The sequence below is a fragment of the Macaca fascicularis genome, chromosome 9 (genome assembly GCF_037993035.2).
Source record: "Macaca fascicularis isolate 582-1 chromosome 9, T2T-MFA8v1.1".
In the NCBI taxonomy this organism is placed as follows: Eukaryota; Metazoa; Chordata; class Mammalia; order Primates; family Cercopithecidae; genus Macaca; species Macaca fascicularis.
Genome location: NC_088383.1, coordinates 20431238 through 20456713, shown reverse-complemented (window position 1 = coordinate 20456713; position 25476 = coordinate 20431238). Strand labels below are relative to the sequence as shown.

The 25476-nt window shown below is 35.5% G+C and overlaps 1 protein-coding gene across 1 annotated transcript in view; it reads right to left on the bottom strand.

Moving 5' to 3' along the window:
• The window catches only part of MALRD1 (MAM and LDL receptor class A domain containing 1), a 673535-nt gene that overhangs the window by 173206 nt on the left and 474853 nt on the right, over window positions 1–25476 (bottom strand). Inside the window, exon 33 of the mRNA XM_074000837.1 lies at window positions 7147–7304. Coding sequence (XP_073856938.1) covers window positions 7147–7304 — 158 coding nt within the window. The remainder of the gene's footprint in view (window positions 1–7146; window positions 7305–25476) is intronic.

The following is a 25476-nucleotide window of genomic DNA, read 5'->3' as shown; positions in this document are numbered from 1 at the left end:
TCCTTTTATTTCTTTAAAAATAAGTCTGGAGTAATAAAATATATTAGTTATTTTTAGAGAAATCATCTTGTCCAGTGCCAAATTAACTGCTTTTTATAGACCAATTCAATTGAGATAGCATTAAACATCAAAACAAGACAGAAGGTAGGAAGCTGAATAACTGTAATTAAATAATATAATGGGAAATTAATTTGGTTTCATTCAGGGCTCTTTTGGCAAGGTGGATCAAAAAGTGACCACATCATTTTAAAGAGTGCTTTTAATTTGACATGTAAGTAGGTAATTGAAAGACAGAAAGAAACTGATCTTTGGAAGTTCTTCTGGTTTGTCATTACTAGAAAATAAAGCAATTATTAAGTAAGTACAAATTAGCATTGTTCCCTAATTCCTTCAGCCTTTAATTGAAGGATATTGATGCCTATGTGAACATTTTATTATTCTGATTATCAGTCATTTACGATGAAAAGATATTGAAGTCTTCCTAATTTCTATAAAATATTTTCTTTATGCAGCCCTCTACTTTGAAGGCTGAGATAAATCAGCATAGTTTGGCTTTTTATCCTAAAACATAATAGGAAAATCATAACTGAATTTCACCCTGATCTCATCAACTATACAAGTAGTTGATCGCTTTCGCTTTACATCATTCACTTCATCAATATGCTAATAAAATTTAGATATGCTTTATTTAGAAAATTATCTTAAATGTCAGTGAAGATCTAAGTCCTCTGCATTATTTATAGACATTGGTTTTCAGTTTATCTTTATATTGCATTTTAAATCAAGCCACATCTTTGTGGCCCTGGACTTCTGAAATTATCTTCACTTTTCTCCCGTGCAATGGACTGAATATTACTCCCCAAGATTCATATGTTGAAATCCTAACCCCGAAGGTGATGGTATTAGAAGGTAGGGCCTATAGGAGAGACAAGATCATGAAGGGGGAGACCTCATGAATGGGATTAGTGCCATTATAAAGAGACTGAAGTCAAGTAAGAGAAATGACAAACAACAACACAGGTAGCTATGAAACTTTCCATTTGTGATATAGTTCTCTGGAAAAAAAAAAATCAGTTTCCCTTGATAAGTAATTACTCATCTTCTGCTGAGAGAGGTATTTTGTATCAACTGATAAGGAAGCCCCTCTGAGAAAGATGATGTTTGAATACAAGAAGCCAGCCTTGTGAATATCTAGAGAAAGAGGAGGGAGGAGAAAAAGGAGAGAGAGAAGAGAGCTCTCCTGCCTTTTCCATCATGTGAAGTCACAGAAAAGGTCTGGTGAGATATTAAACTTGCCATTCCCTTGATCTTGGACTTCCCAGCCTCCAGAACTAGAAGAAATAAATTGATGTTGTTTATAAGTCACCCAGTCAATGGTATTTGATAATAGCGACCTGAAAGAAGACATCAAGTTTCACTTTCACTTCGGCCTCCTCCTACCCACCAGATTCCAGCCCTTTTCCATACAGCGGCCCAACAGCCCTTTTACATTTTTTTAATTAGATTACTCTTCATGTTAATACTTTCTGACGGTTTCCCATGGTTTTTAGAATAAAATTGAATCTCCTTATCATGTACAAGGTCATAAATGACCTGGTCTCTTCCTACATCTTCAATCTTATTTATCTCTCTGGTCTATGTTGTTCCCGCTATGCCAGCCGTAGAAATTTCTACATGGGAGCTTTTTCACTAGCTTGTAACCTCTGCTTAGAGCAGTCTTTCTCCAGATATTCACAAAGCTGGCTCTTTCTTGTTTTTTCAACTCTAAATCCAAATATCATCTTTCTGAGAGGGGCTTCCTTACCATTCAAAATAAAATGCCTCTCTCAGCAGGCGATGAGTAATAATCACGGGAAACTTATTATTTGCTCCAGAGTTCTGTATGGCAAATAGAAGGTCTCATAGTTACCTGTTTTGTTTGTTTACATGTTTTCTGTTATCACTTACTAGAACCTTATTCAGAAATAAGTTCATGTTATGATGACAAATTGAAGCTGTCACTCAATTTTTAAATTATTATTTTGTAAGGTCATAGCATCAAAAGATTTGTGTTTTCTTTACAGTGCACACTTATATCAGACAAAATCAAGTTTAGAGTAGCTAAACTACTCTAACATATTTCAAATAAAGGAAGTTTAATATAGAGATATAGGGGACTGATTACAAAGGTTATGGAGCAGATGAGAAGTCAGCAAGGAAATTATGATGCAACCTACCATATGTAGAATGTTTCCATCCCTAAAACGAGAGGGACAAAGGAAGAAAGTTTCCAAAGTCAAGCTGCTGGAAGAATAGAAAACTTTTCGGGCATGTTCTATGGCAGCTGGAACTAAGGAAGCATGGCCTAATTGGGGGAAGCTGAGTCACAGATAAGGCACAGTTAGAGATTCAATCCAAAATAGGGAGAGAGAGGAGGAAGGCTTGTTTTCTCTTCCTGTCCTCAGGTCTTTGGTGGGTACCTTCCATTGACCAAACCTACCTAGGAAGGCAGAAGGCAAAGGAGCCAGGGAAGTGTAGTTCTCTGGAATACAGAGCAGATCCTGGAAGGGCAGGGAATGCATAACCTTTAGTGAGATTTCAGAAAATTTATGCTGACAAGGAGACATACTCCCACAATCTACAATTCAGAATCTCTTTTGAGAAAGCCTTCCTATTTTTATTGCCTCATAAACCCTTGCCTCTGAAAATTCATCTTAGGTATTTTCTTTGCCATATCCCTTCTGAAGGGTTTCTATAATCAACGTAAGAAATAGTTTCAGACAATTGTAAGCTACCATGTACTCTGGAACCACATTTGCTATTATTAACCCAAGAGGTCATGTGTTTATGGCACATTCTGGGGCAGTGTCTCTCAACCCTTCCAAGTATGAGGACCTTTTAGAAATATGTAATTTTTATTAGAAAGCTAATACAAGTTTCAGGTAGAAAAATCATAAAATACATAAGACTGCAAAATAATAAACTTTTTCATCTCAAAAAGTACAAAAAATTCTTTTAACCATTGTAGTGTGTGTTTCTCCGTTTATTCCTTTTCCCTCTCATATATATACATACATATATTTATATAGGTAAATGTCTATAGCCATATACACATTTTCACACAAAATTTGATGTTTTTAAATTGCATACTAGTATACATATTCCTTAACAATCTGCTTAGATCATTAAAGAATAATAAACATTTCTTTTTATCACTAATTATTCATTCACAGAATTGTTCTACAGTGTTTCCATATGACTGAATGTATTATATTTTAGTAATTCCTACTATTTGATGCTCAAGTGGTTTCCAATATTTACTAGGGTGAACATTGAGATTTAAAAAAAAAAAAAAAAACTTTGGTCGGGTGCAGTGGCTCACGCCTGTAATCCCAGCACTTTGGGAGGCCAAGGCGGGTGGATCACTAGGTCAGAAGATTGAGACCAGCCTGACCAACATGGTGAAATGCCATCTCTACTAAAAATACAAAAGTTAGCTGGGCGTGGTGGCACTTGCCTGTAATCCCAGCTGCTCAGGAGTCTGAGGCAGGAGAATCGCTTGAACCAGGGAGGCAGAGGTTGCAGCGAGCTGAGATCGCGCCACTGCACTCCAGTCTGGTGACAGAGCAAGACTCCATCTCAAACAACAACAATAACAACAACAAAAACTTTATAAATAAAATAGCATATATATCTATATTTCATTACAATAAATTTCTAGATGTAAAATGTTTTAGTAAATATAAAAATTATAATTTTTTAATTGTCAAAATAGTCTTCATAATTGCAAATTGATAGTCCAACTAGCAATAAATATCTATTTCTTTACATCCACACCAACAGTAGATATGATCATTTATTTTATTCTTTTAAGATTTTTTTATGGTGTCAACATTATTAGAGAAGGGGAATAAAGGACTTCTTTTTTACTTACAAAAAGAAGTTTTTTTCCCACTGCAAGTCCAGATTATATTAATTGGAATTTTAGTGTCAATTATTTGTGAAAATAGAGCCACAAACATGGGTCCACATCCTATTTATAAGGAGTGGTCCTGCAGCACTATAATACCCAAATTTGAGATTGTAAGAAAGCACCAAGTTGCAGGTAAAAGAAAAACATGCTAATGGAAAGCTTCAATCCTAAGAGCAGGGAGAATGGTTTCCACTTCATTGGTTCCTCCACATGTAAAATTACTGCATGCTTAGGAAGGTTTTCAGTGTGTGAATAACTCAAGATTTTCCACAGCAATAGTTGAGAAAATAAGATTTGCCCAGCTGCTATGATCCATCAGTGATACAAGAACACATTAGGAAAACAGTTTTTGCTGAGTTTCTGTAATGGTTAGGGCTTTTTCAGCAGCAAATAACAAAAGGAGAATTCTACCGGAGCAGAAAAAGTGGGATTGAGAGTTTAAATAGAGCAGGTATGTTTCTGTTTCTTCCCCTTTTTTTTAGCTCTGTGTCCCCCTGTGTGTTAGCTTTTTTGTCAAACAATCTGTCTCCCTTTGTGGGGAAAGATGGCCTCCAACAGCCCCACACCTAGTCTATGTTCCTACAACTTGTAATCTAAAAGAAAGAGAAATACCTCTCTTCCTCTGCATCAAATGCTTAAAGTAGCTTATTATTGGCCCTACTGAGATCACTCATGGACGTGGTAAAAGAAAGTCACTGTGGCAGTCAACCCCACTGACGTAGTTTAGATATTTGACCCCGTCCACATCTCATGTTGAACTGTAATCCCCAATGCTGGAGGTGGGGACTGGTGGGAACTGTTTGGGTCATGGGGGCAAATCTGTCATGGCTGGATGCTGTCTTCATGACAGTGAGTGACTTATCATGATACCCGATCATTTAAAAACGTTGGCACCTCCCCCTCTTGCCTCTGCTTTCACTATTGCGACAGCTCCCACTTTGCATTCCACCATACTTAAATGCTTCTTGAGGCCTCATCAGAAGCTGAGCAGATGCCTGGTGCCATGCTTCCTGTACAGCCTGCAGAACTGTGAGCCAATTAAACCTATTTCCTTTATAAATTACCAGTCTCAGGTATTTCTTTATAGCAATGCAAGAATGACCTAATATACCCACTGAGACCATTGCTACAGAAAAATCAGTATCATGCTGGTTATCAATTTCCTGCCACTATTCTTTCTACCAGACCTCTCTGAAAACTGGTCAGAGTAGAAAAGCATCTACTTAACTGCTGCCTTCTGGTGAGAAAAACCAGTAGGCACCAAAGCCAAGTATCAGAAATCAAGACATGAGGCCAACATTTCTATTTCAAAGGTTATTTACAGAAACATGGCTAAACACAGAGGGCCAATTAACTGGGTAACTAAGGAACTGAAGGTCCAGCTGGTGAGTAGCTAAAGAACACACAAATGATCTTTTTGAATTGGGGAAGCAACAATTTCTTAGAAAGTGACGGAAATCTGCCTATATTATACGGAAGGGTCTAGTGGCCTTTCCATTGATACTTGCTTTGGTGAGGAACTGTAGACTAGTGTCCTGTTCAGTTGTAGCAATCTGTGTTTCATAATGTCAGCAGAAATAAGGTGTTTTGGAGTTTCTTGAAGCTCAATGGTTATAAATTACAATGGATAAAATTTAGCATAAGCAATAGGCTAATCTACTGAATATTCATCGATTAGATGTAAAAACTATGAAAAATAAAATTTTTACATACTCTGCATTTACTCATGTGCTCCCAGACTGTTAGAAATGAACCTCTTTCTCTGTTGTTTTACTGGCTTCCTTTGAAAAAACAGACATCCTCATAGAGTCAGGATAAATTCTCAACTTTCTTTGCACGTTTAGATTTTTACTTAAGAGTTTCAATTTCTGTCGATGTCTAGAATTGATAAGGCCATTTTACTTTCTCTCATTTTCACATGTTTCTCTTCTGACTTCTCTGGTTGACCACAGAGAATCTGAGAAACGAAACTGGGCAACAGATATCATATTTTTGAGGTGGGGGCATGGCAGCTCACACCTGTAATCCCAGCACTCTGGGATGATGAGGTGGGTGGATCATGAGGTCAGGAGTTTGAGACCAGCCTGGCCAACACGGTGAAACCCCATCTCTACTAAAAATACAAAAAATTAGCTGGGCAGGGTGATGCATGCCTGTAATCCCAGCTACTTAGGAGGCTGAGGCAAGAGAACCACTTGAACCTGGGAGGCGGAGGTTCCAGTGAACTGAGGTCACACCATTGCACTTAAGCCGGGGCGACAGAGGAAGACTCTGTTCCTCCCTGCCCCCCACCAAAAAAAGGTACCAGATTTTTGAAATCAGAATTTTGACTGTGAAATCTTGAAAAAGTTACTAAGGCTCTTTGAATCTCAGTTTCTTTGTTGTAAAATTGGGAAAAATATACTTTCCTCATCAGGTGAAGGTGAGAATTAAAATTGATACCATAGAATGTTTCTAATACATGTAAATATAAGGCAGAACTTAATAAGAACTGTTATTTACAGAGGACCATTTAACATAAGGACAAAAATCCCAATTGCATTTATTTAAAAAACAGGATTGGATAAACTGTAAGTTAATAATACTAGGTGTGGTGTGTTGATATGTAATCATTTAATTAGAAACCAGGATCTTAAAATTGGTTCATAATGATTGAAAAACTCATTGATACAATGAAAAATATGAGTGCAGCAACTTGTTTCATTAAAGGTATCTGCATTTGGTACAGATTATTGCTTTAAATTAGGTAAAAATAGAGCATGCATGTTGATTTTACTGTAAGCAGATATACACTTAAAATCTCAAATTTGCTTTTCCTTTACTGAATTTTGGGTAGAAAATTATCTTCTTCACCATTATGCCTCACATCACATTTCTTTACTGTCCCTAGCTAAGCTGCTAAAGAAGATACATGTGGAATCTGCCCAAATTCTTTTACCTCCAGATGATCTTTTAAATAGCATTCGACATAATTGAGTTCAGGTGGCAGCTGTCAGCGAGATAAATCTTGAATGAGATTAAGATGAATGACAGCACAGCTTGCCAATGTCCCATTGCCCCAGAAAGAAATGGGAAATTAATGGCATCAGCATTGGTGGTGTGACCAACGAAAATACAAATAAGACAAGGAAAGACAATGTTTAAACATGCCATGCATATTTCAGTGATCATAAATCTCTGGCTTCCTTTTGTACCTTTAATATTCCCATACTCCTGGGATCGATCGTGTAGAACCAGAACCGAACAGTACACATTCCGAGGCTTGCTGGGAAGGATTTGGAGGTAGTAACTCTGGCAATGGATCCTTCCTTGGAGCCAGATGAGTTGACGTACAGGAAGTGCTTACCACTACCTTGAATAAATGAACACAATTTTTTTCAGTGCAATGATAATATTGTATGAGTCGGAATGTATTGCAACCATTAACAGATATCTTTTTATCCTCATACATACACACAATCAAACAGAACTCATTTTCATTTTGGGAGTCATATATCAATAACATTTCATTCTTTTGAGCCAAAAAAGTGTCACTATGATCATGTGATTCACAAAATTCCCTTGAGCCAGTGACTCATAAAGTAATCAAATACTGGTTTTGAATATGAAGGTGTATTACTGTTCTCCTAATTTGCTCAAACCTGTCAGATTCCAGCAATAAAATACTTCGTATGCTGTGCATACAGCAAGTACAGAGTAGGTACTGGGGACTGACTAGTATCGTATCTTATTTTCAGTTGCTCTGATTCCCACACTGGCCAGGGTAGTAGTGAATGGCTATAACTGCAAAGTGAAATGTGATTCTTCGGGTCATTACATTAGTTTTTTCTAGGTAATACACAACTTCTTTTCTTCTCAAATGCATTAGTATGTGAAAGATTTCTGCATTTAAACACAATTGCATTTTTTTCTGTTGCCATTGTCAGAAATTCATCATAGATACCATTCCCCTTTGTGGATAGGTAAAATATATATATATATGTGTGTGTGTATTTTTTCCTTAAGTTAAATATTTATTTGTAGTCTCATTCAAAACTATTAATGTTTTCTATATATATATTAATATATATTTAATTATCTATAATATGTAAATATAAATATATTTATGTATAAATATGTAAATAGAAATATATATTATATATTTAATTATATATAATGATTATATATATTTAATTATATATAATGTATTATATATAATTATATATAATAAATAATATAAATATATATTTAATTATATATAATATATAAATATATGAATGTATAATATATTTATATGTAGAAAATATATGAATAGTTTTGAATGAGACTACAAATAAATATTTAACTTAAGGAAAAAATACACATATATATTTTTTATATTTATAATATATTATATATTTACACATATATATTTATATTTATATTTATAATATATAATAAAATATATAATTAAATATATTTATCTATTATATATTTATCTATCATATATTAATATATAATATATTAAAATATTTTCTACATATATTTATATGTTACCTATGTGTATGTGTATTTTTCCCTTCAGTTACCTATTTAATTTTAGTTCAAAATTGAGACTATTAAAATAATGTATAATTAAAAGTATTCTTGATTTCTTGTGGTATTTTAGTATTGTTATTCAGATACATGTTTTTAAAGCATTATTTGTGAGTTAGTGGTCCAATAGGCTTCTCTTTTGAAGTTTTTCTTTTAAAAAACTTGTTGTCAGGTCAATTGAGTGCTCTTCATATAATCAGCATATGTATTAGTTTACCTTTATCTCTCAGCATTTAATTCTTCAGTGCAAGGAATACTCATGTGCTATATCCTTGAATATGTATTAGAATAATCAGCATATGTATTAGTTTACCTTTATCTCCCAGCATTTAATTCTTCAGTGCAAGGAATACTCATGTGCTGTACGCTTGAATACAATTGAAACGGAATACAATTGAAAATTGAAGTGGCTAGAATATATTGCAAAGGAGAATTAGATGACCATGTCACACCACTTAATGGCCTGGATTTTTGCCTTTTCATTTTTTTGAAGGACATTTCAACAAAGTGTGGCACATTAGTTACAATTAATGAGCCAATACTGACACATTCTTATTAATTAAATATTGTTCTGGCTATTCTGAGTCTTTTGCCTTTCCATGCAATCTTCAGAATCAGTTTATTAATATCTACAAAATAACTTGGGATTGGAATTGCATTGAATTTATACATCATGTTGGGAAGAACTGACATCTACAAATTATTGTCTTACTATCCATGTACATAGAACATGTATGTTTTGACTTCTTGGAAGAATGATCTCATTATTGCTACATAATGTTATATAATGTTTCTTTTTATCCCTGTAATCTTCCTTGCTCCAAAGTCATCTTTATCTAAATTTCTACATTCTTTTGATTAATGTTAGCATGGTATATGTTTCTCCATGCCTTCACTTTTAATGTGTGTGTATATTAAATGTAGGTTTCTTACTGACAATATATAGTTGGGTCTTGTGTTTGTATCTATTTTGACAAACAGGTGAATTTAGATGATTGGCACTTAAAGTAATTATTCATATAGTTGGAGTAATATTTATTCATCTACCATATTTTTCTCTATTTTGTATTCAATACTCTTATATTCTTAATCTTTGTTTCTCCCCCCCCCCCTTCTGTTTTTTCTGTCTTCTCTGGCTTTAATTGAATATTTCACGATTCTGTTTTCATCCTCTCTTAACATGTCAATTTTACATCTTCTGTTTTTCCATTCTTTTTCTAGGAATTGACTTTGAATTTGCAATATACACTATAACTACCAAACCAAATCCTCTGTCAAATATCATACCATTTTATAAGCAACTTTACATAACAACATAACTAACCCATTTCATGGGTAGTACAAGTACTGTAAGACAGTATTTTCAATTATTCCCTGTCACTTCTTATAACATAGTTGGGTATTTCTATTCCCCTAGGTTGGTTAGGTTCCGGGAAAATGTTTTTCTTGAAGGCAGGCCTTGTTAAGAATAGAACGCTCTAGCAATATTTCAAAATGGCTACTTTTCCCCTTTTCCCTGCTGAAAACTGAGATTTTTCTTTCATCTTTGCTGTGAGAATGTGGGAGGGCCCCTGAAGGGAACATTGACCAAAGTGTGTGGGCTGCCAAGGACTGGGTCCCCATCACATTGTTTTCTCTCAAACTTGTCCACATTGAGGCTGCAGCAATCTGTCGGTTACAGTTAGGATTCCTACACCAGTACTTGTTCCCTGAAGAGTTCCCGTTCATGGGCTACTTGCCCAGGTAAGTTGCGATACTCTGTGTCTGGCTGTCTGGCTGTCCAATGTTGGGGGTAGTGGTTTGCCTGTGACCCCAGTTCTCTAATGAATCTAAAAAGAATTGATTTTCAGTTGGTTCACCTTTCCTTCTATAATGATAGGAATGATGCCTTCCAAGCTCCTTACATGCTGGACTGGAAGATGCAAATAACTTGCATCTATTTTTTTTTAAAAAAAACCTATTTGACTGAAAATATCTCTTTTCACTAACACCCCTTTACAAAGGCTGCCAAAATAAGAAAATTTCCATAAAATTTATTTTTCTAATTTATTTATTTATTTATTTATTTATTTATTTATTGAGACGGAGTCTTGCTCTGTCGCCAGGCTGGAGTGCAGTGGCACGATCTCGGCTCACTGCAACCTCTGCCTTCCAAGTTCAAGTGATTCTCCTGCCTCAGACTCCCAAGTAGATGGGACTACAGGTGTGTGCCACCAAGCCCAGCCGATTTTTGTATTTTTAGTAGAGATGGGGTTTCACCATGTTGGCCAGGATGGTCTCAATCTCCTGACCTTGCGATCCCCCCGCCTCGGCTTCCCAAAGTGCTGGAATCACAGGTGTGAGCCACCGCGCCCGGCCTAATTTTATTTCAGTAAGATAAGCAGGGAACTTTGAGAATTATTGCAGCAAAATTTTCAGGACAAAAGAGTACACATGAAAACAACTTGAACTATTCCTGTAGCATCGGCAAACTGTTTTCTACCCGCATTGTCCTTTGAAATATATTGTATGTACCACCAAATATTGGGTTAGGAAAACTGAATATAGTATTTAATTTAGCCACAGGAACAAAAAAAGTTTTCTAAGTTTCACATTTTGTTCCCAAAATACTGCTTGTTTGTTTTCTTATTTGGAAAATCACAACACAGGTGGCATGCAAAGCCAGAATACCTAGACAGCACCTGTCAAACATACTGCGAACAGTGGCTTAGTCATTAAAAACGTGCTTTCTTTAAATCCATGGTATTTTTAATTAAATAAGAACATCTGGATTTCTCTACATTCTGTTGCCTTTTATACACTTGAGAATTTCTAACGCATTTAGACTGCACTTTATCAGACCAACTTTAAAACATTGTCTTCAGTAAGAAAAATATGGTATAATTCAATGAGCTATAATAACTCTTCATGTACAATAGGGCTTAATGGAAAGTATCGAATATATTCATCCTATATTGGACGTGAATAAATAGCCTTGACTTTGTCCCAAACAGTTAAATAACTAACATATTTGTATAAATTATTTTTATAGTTCAGTTCTCAAATACTATAACATATATAATGATAACTAATGTACTTCCATCTCAGAAGCAGATCCTATTTAATTCAGACTTTAAATATTTCTTTTTCCATTTTGTAGTGTCAACCCAACGTTGAAAGTCAAATATTTAGAGCAGTAGGAAAAGTAGTAATTAGGTTCATTGACACAAATTCAACCAATTTAGCAAAGTTAGGAATTGAATTCTGACTTAAAATCTTGTATTTATGTAAATTTATTCCTCCAATTGCATAAATACATTGAAATTTCACTAATTCAGATATTTCTTTTCAATACTTTTAGTCCAATACTTAATTATAAAAGGCCAATTTTAAGTTTCTACAACAACCTGAATTAAGTCCAACCAAATGCTCCATCCTTTGTAATAAGTTACAGGCTCCTAAAGTAACTCAAGTCACAACATCTTTAGAGTCTCAGTAATTTACTAATAAAGAAAAGTACTTAAAAAACAAAATTGAGATATTTCTTCCAGACTGGTACTTAACAACATTTCAAGTACTTGAAAAATATTCTAACAACATTGCAGGTACCTGGAAAATTACTGCACACAGGTGGAAACAATAACATATGCATTATTTCTTTCTTGAATAGCCACAGTTATTTTCTAATGGGTTATGTGTCTTTTGGGCACTACACAAATTTCCAAACCTTGAAATTGGACTGAGCATCACCTCCTTTTGCTATTCCAAATTTTCCCCAGTAAATGTCACTTTTGTGACAGCAACTACTAAAACCAGTTTAGCAAAGGTATTGACGTCATAGAAAGAAATGTTATACAATCTAATGTTTGCATTTTAGGGTTATATCATGAAACACAATGTGAAGAAAATTAATTCACTGTGAATGATCATCCACCATTTCACTGCAGGATATTTATTTTGGCACAGGACAATCAATGTCATGTAAGGCCCAATATCAAAGCTAACCATTCCAATTATTAATTAAGGGACTCTAGGCTGAGTTATCGAAGTATATCCCCACTTAATATCTTCAAATTTGCATACTCAATTTTGCTCTTATAAAATTCCGCAGTTTAACACAAAAGTCAGAAAACTGATTCTTGGCTGAAATATTAATGCATGCCAAGGTATTCATTTTTTTTTTTTTTTTTTTTTTTTTTTTTGAGATGGAGGTTCCCTCTGTCGCCCAGGCTGGAGTGCAGTGGCCGGATCTCAGCTCACTGCAAGCTCTGCTTCCCGGGTTCCCGCCATTTTCCTGCCTCAGCCTCCCGAGTAGCTGGGACTACAGGCGCCCGCCACCTCGCCTGGCTAGTTTTTTGTATTTTTTTTTAGTAGAGACGGGGTTTCACCGTGTTAGCCAGGGTGGTCTCGATCTCCTGACCTCGTGATCCACTCGTCTCGGCCTCCCAAAGTGCTGGGATTACAGGCTTGAGCCACCACGCCCGGCCCAAGGTATTCATTTTAAAATTTGAGAATGTAAAAATGTACCTGGGAAGACATCATTGCGAATTTAATCTTTGGTAATTTTTAATTCTGAAACTCTGGCATATCTAAGTTTGACTTTATAAGAGGGAAAAACTTTTGTGATTTCATATATATACATGCATATATATATATATATAGGAGAATCATAAAGGTGAAAAGTTGCTTAGCTTCTTCAAATTATTAATAGAAATACATGAATTATTCAGAAACTATGTACTGTATCTCCATGTTATAATACCTTACATTGAATTATACTTTCAGAAATAGACTCATTCTTTATCTAGCGAGCTCAGACCAGACCCACTTTCAAACATTTATAACCTTTCAGTTGCTTCATTGAGACCTACCTATTTGTATCTAGCAAAATCCTTGGGGAAGGTCAATGTAGCCTCTCGCACAAAGTTCAGAATTTATTAAAGCAGATAATAAAGTTTAAATGTCTGAACTGCCACAACATATTTAGAATTTAATGGTAAATCATTAAACCAACTTGCTTTATTTATATGACTCTATGAAAAGATCAACAACAGTCACAGGACAGGTATTTATAGAAGCAGAATTTTTGTTTGTTTGTTTGATTTTGGACTGTTTTACAGCTTACTACTTGCCATTTCAAAAGCTACTTAACTCTTCATATAGTAAGATCAGAATGCATTCAATTAATTTTGTAAAATCGATTACACTTTAATTGAATACTACCAGGTGTAGTATTCTGGAATATTGTATTCATTAAATATATCTGAATTTTACCTCTCCCAAACTGACACCAAATATTTTCTGGACACTTTTCATTTAATACTTCACTTTTGCTTGTGTAAATTTATGATTATAAATTCTTAAGATTCCTGGGGCACAGATTTTATATTTTGCGTCTTAATTGGCTACAATTAGTCAATGAATAGAGATTTCCAATTAATATTCAACTTTTACCTTAAAACCTCAAATTCAGCATCAAAGTGTACTATCCTCAAATCACAATACTTAGTATCAGAGTGCCAAATATATATTAGCCAAATTCAGAATCAATCACTATGCTTCATGGACATTTTTTCACATTGTCGTCAGCAGAGAGTAAAAAATTCTAATTTGTTTTTTAGATGTGATTAGCTACAATCTTGAGATTTTAAAACTGTTTTGTTGAGTCATTCTACTATAAGGTAATTAATTTTACATTTTTCTGTTAAAAAAAAAAAAGTTGGTACTTTTAAAGGAAAGCTAGCCGGGCTTGGTGGCTCACGCCTACAATCCCAGCACTTTGGGAGGCCCAGGAGGGCAGACTGCCTAGGGTCAGGAGTCCGAGACCAGCCTGACCAACATAGGGAAACCCCATCTCTACTGGAAATACAATAATAATAATAATAATAAAAATTAGCCAGGCATGGTGGTGCATGCCTGTAATCCCAGCTACTTGGGAGGCTGAGGCAGGAGAATCGCTTGAACCTGGGAGGCAGGAGGTTGCAGTGAGCCGAGATTGCGCCATTGCACTTCAGCCTGGGTGACAAGAGCAAAACTCCATCTCAATATAATAATAATAATAAAATTTTAAAAATAAAGGAAAAGTATGCTTTGACAGCTTCAGTGCCCTAAGAAGAATCATACTTATTGCACTAAAGGAAAACAATAAAAGATAATTTCTCACTTCTAGTGATCTGAATTCTCTCCCTGCTTTAAATTAAGAGTCAATTTTAGACTTTTTTTCCCCTATTTTCCTGTTCATAAAATAAAGCTGGCTAATAGTTTTTTTAAAAACTATTTTTTTAAAAAAAATAGTTTTAAGACATCATGCTGTGCATGATGTCTCTTTCAAAATAGCAAAAGCTCCATTCTTCAGAGTCAGATTTATTCAGTCTACCTCTGCATCCTCTGTAATTTCTGCCTGTCTCTCACTCTTAATAGAAGGGTGTCTAATGACTATCAGGTGAAATGCTCTCAATCTCTTTTGTGCTTTTATTTTCTTCCCTCAGATTTTCAACGTGTATCTGCAATTTTTTTTTCTCACTCTGTCTCCCAGGCTGCAGTGCAGTGGCACAATCTCAGCTCACTGCAACCTCCGCCTCCCGGGTTCAAGTGATTCTCATGCCTCAGCCTCCCAAGTAGCTGGGACTACAGGCACACACCACGACACCCAGCTAATTTTTTGTATTTTTAGTAGAGACAGGGTTTCACCATGTTGGCCAGGCTGGTCTCGAACTCCTGACCTCAGGTGATCCACCCACCTTGGCCTCACAAAGTGCTGGAATTACAGGCGTGAGTCACTGCACCCGGCTAACATCTGCAATTTTTAAAGGCTGTGAAATGTAAATATGGCCAGCGAGAGAACGAAATTTCCTCAAAGTTGTCAGAATGGAAAATATAGATGCAGTGTTTCTGGAGGCAAATGAATTTTTCTCATAGCATTTGATAAAAATGTCTGTCGTTACATTATTTCGATTTGCTTTTTAAAGAGTGATACGATGACTATTTCCTTTAAATGTCATAAATTGTATTTCGTTCCAATAAGTTATGCTTTAGGAATTAATCTCCTTTGAGACTAATTATTGCCTCTTTAAATAAAAACACTTTTTTTTTTACCAGAATGTCTTATTTTAATGCCATTAACTGTTATCAAAATCAATATTATAAACTCCCCCCTCCATCCTGCCCCCTACAGTATGCATTAATCTGATACAAAAAGGAAGCTTCTGGTTGTGGCATGCCAACACAAGGTAGAGTCATCTTATTCTGAAAGCTCCTAATATACTTAGCAGCAAGAATTCCTCAATCACAGGAAGATGAAATACAAGTGAAATTGGTTGCCATTTCCTGTAAGTTACAGCTAGAGACAAGGGATTCTGAATCTCCACATCCTCATATTCAAAGAACCCTGAAAAACCTCTTTATGAGACATTTATTTCTCAAGATGCCTTTGGAAACATGAATTCGCTTAATAACATTTCTGTAACTTTATTTTCCAAACTGAGATTACAAGTTAAACTTGTTTCATGGTCATGCAGGAAGGCAAAACTAGGCCGGGCGCGGTGGCTCAAGCCTGTAATCCCAGCACTTTGGGAGGCCGAGACGGGCGGATCACTACGTCAGGAGATCGAGACCATCCTGGCTAACACGGCGAAACCCCGTCTCTACTAAAAACACAAAAAAATTAGCCGGGCGAGGTGGTGGCGCCTGTGGTCCCAGCTACTCGGGAGGCTAAGGCAGGAGAATGGCGGGAACCCGGGAGGCGGAGCTTGCAGTGACCTGAGATCTGGCCACTGCACTCCAGCCTGGGTGACAGAGGGAGACTCCGTCTCAAAAAAAAAAAAAAAAAAGGAAGGCAAAACTAATAAAATAAATGATAGATGCTTTTATTTAGGTAAAATGGTAAGTGGTCACTATTATAAAAGAGCTATGACTACATTTAAATTTCAGATACATTTTACCTGGAGGAGTGTGGAAAGCAAGTAAGAACAGAAGAATAGTTATTTTCATTGAAACTGGGAAATATATTATCACATTATTTTAATGAATATGTAATGGGCAGAACTGTAGGCAGGATTGTCCACTGGTTAAGTCTGAAGGCATCGGAGCGCTAGACTTTGATTTGCATCCTGACTCTACCACTTATTAGGTATGTGACCTTGGGTAACCTACTTAAATTCTCTAGGACTCTGAAGCAGTAAGAGATAATTATAGTATATACTTCAGCCTCATGGGGTTGTGGTAAAAATTAAATCATCTACGACATGTAAAGTACTTAGAACATAGTTGCAAATTAAGGCTACTCTCCTGAGAAATTTAGAGAACAGATATAAAGATGATTCTATCAGTGGAAATAAGACAACTAATTGCAAGTTATTGATTGAATAATTACTATAGACAAGGTAGCATGTCTTTCATTTGGATGTAGACTGATGTACAAGATAAGACTGGTAAAATACGAAACAAATCCAAAAGAATCTTACAATACAAGATAATAATATGTATTGTTTTAAAGGCAAGCTCTGAGTCAAACTGCCTGAGTTAAAAGCCACATGCTGATACTTATAATCTTTGTGACTTTGGGAAAATTTCTCAATCCCTACTATGTCTCATATTTATCATCTATCAAAAGAGGATAATAATAATAATTTACAGCTCATTCGGATTACTGGGATCATATAATATCAAATATTGATGTAGATCATAAATGCTACATAGTTCAACCAATAAAAGATGGCTTAAATTTGGTGGAGGAGGAAAAACTTCATAAAAGGTGTGTACTAATGGGGGACGACCACCGAAAGACAGGCCATCTTGCAGTCCTTACTTAAGAAGAAGCTTCCAAGGAAACTCAACTATCGTAAGGTAGACAAAGACAAGGATACCAGAGGAAATGTTACCTTCTGACACCTACTGCTATAACAAACAGTAAATACAATCTTAGTCCTAAGGCAGATAAACATAAAAATCTCACACTAATGGCCTTTAAATCTCAGTTTCTTTTACCCAGTATATAGTGTCTACTATCAGCCAAAAATTACAAATCATATCAAAACAATGATACTATGAAGTGTTGATATTAATAAAACCCAGAGTACTTTTGAGGTACAAGAACTCAGTTTGTAAAAGAAGAACATAAGATTTAGAATGAAAAATACAATTTGGAGGAGAATGCAGAGAGTCCTTGATGCTAAACTGAAAGGCAATGAAGAGCCTCTGATCATTTGGAGGACCAGGAGTCACCAATTATAAATATTAATCTTGCATCAGTGTGAAGAGTGGCCTTGTACAGAAGAATACTTGCATTGTAAATGAGCGGTCTTGACATCTACAATAGCCCAGAAGTGAGTATGGATGACAGATGTGAAAATGCAAAGATATGAAAACATATAATCAGCTGAGAAAGAGAGCTGACAGAATTTGAAATCAAGAGAGAATTAACACTGTTAACAATGATGATGACAATAACAGAAATACTAGGGTCATGAGAAGAAGATGCTTTCTGCAAGGAAGGCAAGTTTACATTTGAATATGTGACTTGGAGATATGAACAATTACCTAGTGTGCAAATGATAGTATGGAACTCAAATGTGGAAATAAGTGATTGATTAGTGGTATTAAATACATATAATAGCAAGAATCAGGTTGCTACAATTTAAAAAACTGTAAAAGTCCTTGAAGAGAACTAGAATATATTCAAGAGGACAGAGACTGCATTTTGTAAAATATCTTTACACTATTTAGATCAATGACCAAGAATGAGTGACCAATGATTATTAGTTGCAGAAATAATATTTTGCAGAAGACAGATTGAAGGGCACCAAGGAAGGTGTGGATAGTGAGGGGGGGGGGATACAAAGTACATGAGCAATGGTTATTTTTATATATATATATATATGTATATTATTTATTATATATACATTATTTAATATATATATCAAAACAATAATCAGAAGAGAATCTAGACTAAGTTTATTTCATTTTTTCTTTTTTGATTAAGGTCAAAGAGAACTATGATGCTTGAAGACAAAAAGTATGATATGGTGATAGAGTAACAGTTTAAGGACAGTCAATGAAATAAATTCAAGGAAGTAACATTTTGGGAAGATAGAAATGGTTAAGTTTAGTGGTTTATTATTTTACTGGGAAATAGAGTCTAAATAAATATATATTTAGGAGATTGTTTTTGGAGAAATTACAGTTTCTAGATGCTTATAAAATGATGAAGTAATTTATCTGAAAAGTTTTCAGATTACATATTCACAGTTTAATCATGCCCTCCAAGATTCCAAATGAATTGATTCACTCACATATTTTTCACTCAATATCATCTCACGGCATTTTGGCATAAACAAAAAATGCAAGCAAGCAAGCATCATTTGGGTCCTGCTTGAAACAGTTGTTAAGTATTCTTGGAAATATTTTAAATAAATATAGACAAATATACCAAAGAATATTTGATTGGGTATCTGATTCAGATGGTACATGTGGATGAATAGAAGGGGTTCATATTTTCAGACCAGCATTGCTTTTTGGCAGCAAAATGAAAGTTACTGTTTATTTGATGCGGTGAATATTCGAAGAAATATTGAGCAGCTATAGATAATCAGGGTTTGTTCTTGTTGTCTAATATCACTAAGGTAAAAAACCTGTCTCAGAGAAAAATAAACATGAAGGACCCTAACCTAAACACTCACTATGGTTTCATAGAGAAACACTTATATTCTAATTATGGTTAACTAGCAAACAATGGCTACCATTTATTCCTTTCCACAGAAAATTTTTAAGAAAACTAAATCTGCAAGACACATTCTGAGGCTTATCAGCCAACAAAGTCACCTGGATTTATTTTTTGACGGTATTGTATGTATGGAGTGGAATACTTGTATTTCTAAAAAGTGAAATAAGACAAGGAGAAAGTAGAAATGATACTGATATATAGGAAGAAAACAGCAACTAGAGTAAGAAGAATAGAAAAAACATACTTACTTGTTTTGAGCCATTTGGTATAGACAAAATGCAATGACAAAGATAATATCAATTGCAGCATTTTTTTATACAAAACAAACCATCAATTACTAACCATTTTTATGTCATCAGTTTTACACATTTTGGGATGTTCTGAGAAATCCACATTAAAGGACAGTGGTCTAAAATTCTCTTTTTTTAGTTGTGTCTCCACGAGGCTTTGGTATTAGGATGATACTGGCCTCATAAAATGAGTTAGGCAGGATTCCCTCTTTTTCTGTTGATTGGAATAGTTTCAGAAATAATGGTACCAGCTCCTCCTTGTACCTCTGGTAGAATTTGGCTGTGAATCTCTCTGGTCCTGGACCTTTTTTTGGTTGGTAGGCTATTAATTATTGCCTCAATTTCAGAGCCTGTTATTGGTCTATTCAGGGATTCAACTTCTTCCTGGTTTAGTCTTGGGAGAGTGTAATGTGTCCAGGAATTTATCCATTTCTTCTAGGTTTTCTAGCTTATTTGTGTAGGGGTGTTTATAGTATTCTCTGATGGTAGTTTGTATTTCTGTGGGATTGGTGGTGATATCCCTTTTATCATTTTTTATTGTGTCTATTTGATTCTTCTCTCTTTTCTTCTTTATCAGTCCTGCTAGCAGTCTATCAATTTTGTTTTTCTTTTCAAAGAACCAGTTCCCAGATTCATTGATTGTTTGAAGGGATTTTTGTGTCTCTATCTCCTTCAGTTCTGCTCTGATCTTAGTTACTTCTTGCCTTCTGCTAGCTTTTGAATGTGTTTGCTCTTCCTTCTCTAGTTCTTTTAATTGTGATGTGTCAATTTTAGATCTTTCCTGCTTTCTCTCGTGGGCATTTAGTGTATAAATTTCCCTCTACACACTGCTTTAAATGTGCCCCACAGATTCTGGTATGTTGTATCTTTGTTCTCATTGGTTTCAAATAACATCTTTACTTCTGCCTTCATTTTGTTATGTACCCAGTAGTCATTCAGGAGCAGGTTGTTCAGTTTCCGTGTAGTTGAGTGGTTTTGAGTGAGTTTCTTAATCCTGAGTTCTAGTTTGATTGCACTGTGGTCTGAGAGACAGTTTGTTATAATTTCTGTTTTTCACATTTGCTGAGGAGTGCTTTTAGACCAATATTCCTGATAAACATCGATGCAAAAATCCTCAATAAAATACTGGCAAACCGAATCTAGCAGCACATCAAAAAGCTTATCCACCATGATCAAGTGGGCTTCATCCCTGGGATGCAAGGCTGGTTCGAAATATGCAAATCAATAAACGGAATGCAGCATGTAAACAGAACCAAAGACAAAAACCACATGATTATCTCAATAGATGCAGAAAAGGCCTTTGACAAAATTCAACAGCCCTTCATGCTAAAAACTCTCAATAAATTCGGTATTGATAGAATATATCTCAAAATAATAAAAGCTATTTATGACAAACCCACAGCCAATATCATACTGAATAGGCAAAAACTGGAAGCATTCCCTTTGAAAACTGGCACAAGACAGGGATGCCCTCTCTTACCACTCCTATTCAACATAGTGTTGGAAGTTCTGACCAGGGCAATCAGGCAGGAGAAAGAAATAAAGGGTATTCAATTAGGAAAAGAGGATGCCAAGTTGTCCCTGTTTGCAGATGACATGATTGTATATTTAGAAAACCCCATCATCTCAGCCAAAAATATCCTTCAGCTGATAAGCAACTTCAGCAAAGTCTGAGGATACAAAAACAATGTGTAAAAATCACAAGCATTCCTATACACCAATAACAGACAAACAGAGAGCCAAATCACGAGTGAACTCCCATTCACAATTGCTTCAAAGAGAATAAAATACCTAGGAATCCAACTTACAAGGGATGTGAAGGACCTCTTCAAGGAGAACTACAAACCACTGCTCAGTGAAATAAAAGAGGACATAAACAAATGGAAGAACATTCCATGCTCACGGATAGGAAGACTCAATATCGTGAAAATGGCCATACTGTCCAAGGTAATTTATAGATTAAATGCCATCCCCATTAAGCTACCAATGATTTTCTTCACAGAATTGGAAAAAACTCCTTCAGAGTTCATATGGAACCAAAAAAGAAGCCATATTGCCAAGACAATCCTAAGCCAAAAGAAGAAAGCTGGAGGCATCACACTACGTGACTTTAAACTATACTACACGGCTACAGTAACCAAAACAGCATGGTACTGGTACCAAAACAGAGATATAGACCAATGGAACAGAACAGAGCCCTCAGAAATAATACCACACATCTACAACCATTTGATCTTTGACAAATCTGACAAAAACAAGAAATGGGGAAAATATTCCCTATTTAATAAATGGTGCTGGGAAAACTGGCTAGCCATATGTAGAAAGCTGAAACTGGATCCCTTCCTTACACCTTATATGAAAATTAATTCAAGATGGATTAGAGACTTAAATGTTAGACCTAAAACCATTAAAACCCTAGAAGAAAACCTAGGGAATACCATTCAGGACATAGGCATGGGCAAGGACTTCACGTCTAAAACACCAAAAGCAATGGCAACAAAAGCCAAAACTGACAAATGGGATCTAATTAAACTAAAAGAGCTTCTGCACAGCAAAAGAAACTACCATCAGGGTGAACAGGCAACCTACAGAATGGGAGAAAATTTTTACAATCTACTCATCTGACAAAGGGCTAATATCCAGAACCTACAAAGAACTCAAACAAATTTACAAGAAAAAAACAAACAACCCCATCAAAAAGTGGGCAAAGGATATGAACAGACACTTCTCAAAAGATGACATTTATGCAGCCAACAGACACATGAAAAAATGCTCATCACCACTGGCCATCAGAGAAATGCAAATCAAAACCACAATGAGATACTATCTCACACCAGTTAGAATGGCAATCATTAAAAAGTCAGGAAACAACAGGTGCTGGAGAGGATGTGGAGAAATAGGAACACTTTTACACTGCTGGTGGGACTGTAAACTAGTTAAACCATGGTGGAAGACAGTGTGGCGATTCCTCAAGGATCTAGAACTGGAAATACCATTTGACTCAGCCATCCCATTAGTGGGTATATACCCAAAAGATTATAAATCATGCTGCTATAAAGACACACGCACACGTATGTTTATTGTGGCACTATTCACAATAGCAAAGACTTGAAACCAATCCAAATATCCATCAATGACAGACTGAATTAAGAAAATGTGGCACATATACACCATGGAATACTATGCAGCCATAAAAAAAGGATGAGTTCGTGTCCTTTGTAGGGAAGTGGATGCAGCTGCAAACCATAATTCTCAGCAAAGTAACGCAAGAACAGAAAACCAAACACCGCATGTTCTCACTCATAGGTGGGAATTGAACAATGAGAACACTTGGACTCAGGGTGGGGAACATCACACACTGGGGCCTATTGTGGGGTGTGGGGAGGGGTGAAGGATAGCATTAAGAAATATACCTAATATAAATGATGAGTTAATGGGTGCAGCACACCAACATGGCACATGTATACATATGTAACAAACCTGCACATTGTGCACACGTACCCTAGAACTTAAAGTATAATTTAAAAAAAAAATTTAAAAAAAGGACAGTGGTTAAAATACAGGCTTTTGCTTTACATACACACGAGTTTCAGTGCTAAGTTCAATAAGTGCCTTCTGTGTAGCTGGGGCAAAGTTAGTAACCCTTTCGGCGCATCAATTTCCTCTTCCGTGAAATACTCAAGGTTGTTGTGAGGATTAAATGAAAAAGCCTGTTCAGAGCCAAGTGCATGGTGATTGACACTCAGTGAATAGTAGCTACAAAGGGTCACATCAGTTTTGACAACAAGACATGTTCTATTTAGGTGGACATAACAATGATCTACCTTTAGTTATATGTTATTCCTTTAAAAAGTGGTAAACAATAGCAACTGTAAGAACGCCTCTTCATTTGCTTTGTGTGGAAGTAGACCGTTTAATAGTCTTTTGTTCCAAACTAAATAAAAGTATTTACTTAATCATTGAACAAATATAATATTTAGAAAATATCAGAACCAGTTTTTTGTTGTTGTTCGTTTGAGAAGGCACCTTGCTCTGTTGCCCTAGCTAGAGTGCAGTGCTGTGATAACAGCTCATTGCAGCTTCAACCTCCTGTGCTCAAGTAATCTTCTCACTTCAGCTTCCCAAGTAGCTGGGACTACAGATACACACCTGGCTACCTTATTAAAAAAATTGTAGCAACAGGGTCACACGATGTCTCCCAGGTTGGTCTCAAACTCCTGGGCTCAAGTAGTCCTCCTGCCTCCTGCGATGGCCTCCCAAAGTGGTAGGATTACAGGTGTAAGCCTCCGTGCCTACCTAGAACCAAATTATTTTTAAAAGATGATACTAAAGATTTTTCAAAGTATATAATGAGTATAGGAAATATTAGTAATATTAATAACTATTCATTTTATACTAATAGTTTGTCATTTTCCTTGATAAAATCTCCTTTCACCTCATGCTTATATGTTCTGGTGGCATAACAGAAGAAAAGTCAAAGGAAAAGGAAAAATAGGAGGCAACAATAGAAGAAAATGAGAAAAAAACTAATGTTCATAGTGTAGATAAATGCTACTATGCAAAACTTTACTATGCTGAAGAAAAATGTTGACAATGAAAAAAATTAGAATAAGTATATACAGTTTTTAAGTAATGGTAAACATGAAGGGGATATTTCTAGGGCATCCAAAGAAAAGAGACAAAAAGAGAGAAAGCTTTTAAAATAACCCGAGATACATTCATACATCATTAAAAAGTGAGATCTTGCATTACATACACCAAACGACATTATAGGGATAATGCTGTCTAATTCATTGTAAAAGCAAAACAACTAAAGCAAATCAACCTTATGATTAGTGTTGCACTGGCAGTGCTGATGGTCATAATTATCATAGTGGTTGTGAGTGATTCATGCATGGCAATTGCCACTAAAATTGAAACTAATTATGTAGTAAGTCAAAGTTTGTTCCATTTAGGAAGTTTCAGAACATGACTGTTGGTAAAACAACTAAACATTTTATTAAGAAAAGTACCTTTCTGCTGCCAAAGATAATTGCATTTTAGTATTTATGAAAAAACTGTTCACACCATTACCTGAAAATGCAGAGTCTGTAACAATTAATACAAAATTTGGAAATAGAGATCTGGATGATTTTGTATAATTAATTATGAAGGAAACATATGTCATTATAGAGATGTCATTGCATTATCATAAATACTATCTCACAGGTCAGTAGAGACTCTGTAATTTCAAAAAATAATAAAATATCAACTTTGACATTATATAAGAAAAAGAAAAACATATAAAAGATAAAGAAAATATAAAATTAAGAAAGTCATTGGTTTTTCTCTATGGAAATTATAAAACAGAAATGATAATATCTGCACAATAATTCAGAAGACAGTTATTTATGGACATTGAAATTGCTGATATATTCAGATTGCCATGTAAATGTTGTTAAATTAAATTAGCAGGAGGCCATTAGCCTGAGGTTGTCTCTTTGAGTTTCTGCAAAACAAACTACAACCTAACTTAGTATGTACACAAACTATAATAAAACTTAGGAGTATAACAAACAATAGAGCTTCAGCCAGTCATAGGCAGGCAACTAATCACAACATTCCGAAATAAGGCAGATGCCTAGCAGTATAGCCAATCACGGGATTCCCTAAAGCGCTTCTGTGTTTCACTCATAAAAACTTGCTCCAACTCAGGCAGAGCTCTCTGAACCTTTTCTGGTTCTGAGTGCTACCTGATTTATAAATCATTTCTGCAAAAATAACTCTGCTAAATTTAATTTGTCTAAATTAACAGTTCGGTGTCAGAAGTGGGATGTGGAGGAAACCTCACACGACCCTCAGAAGCGCCAAGTGATCAAGCAAAGGTACTTGCTGCGTCCATTATGTCCATTGCTCTCTTGCAACAAGTAAAGGTTGTGGGTGAGTTTTCTCTTAGATTTGAGCTCCTCAAATTTGTGTTTTGAGCTCCCTGATTTTATTTC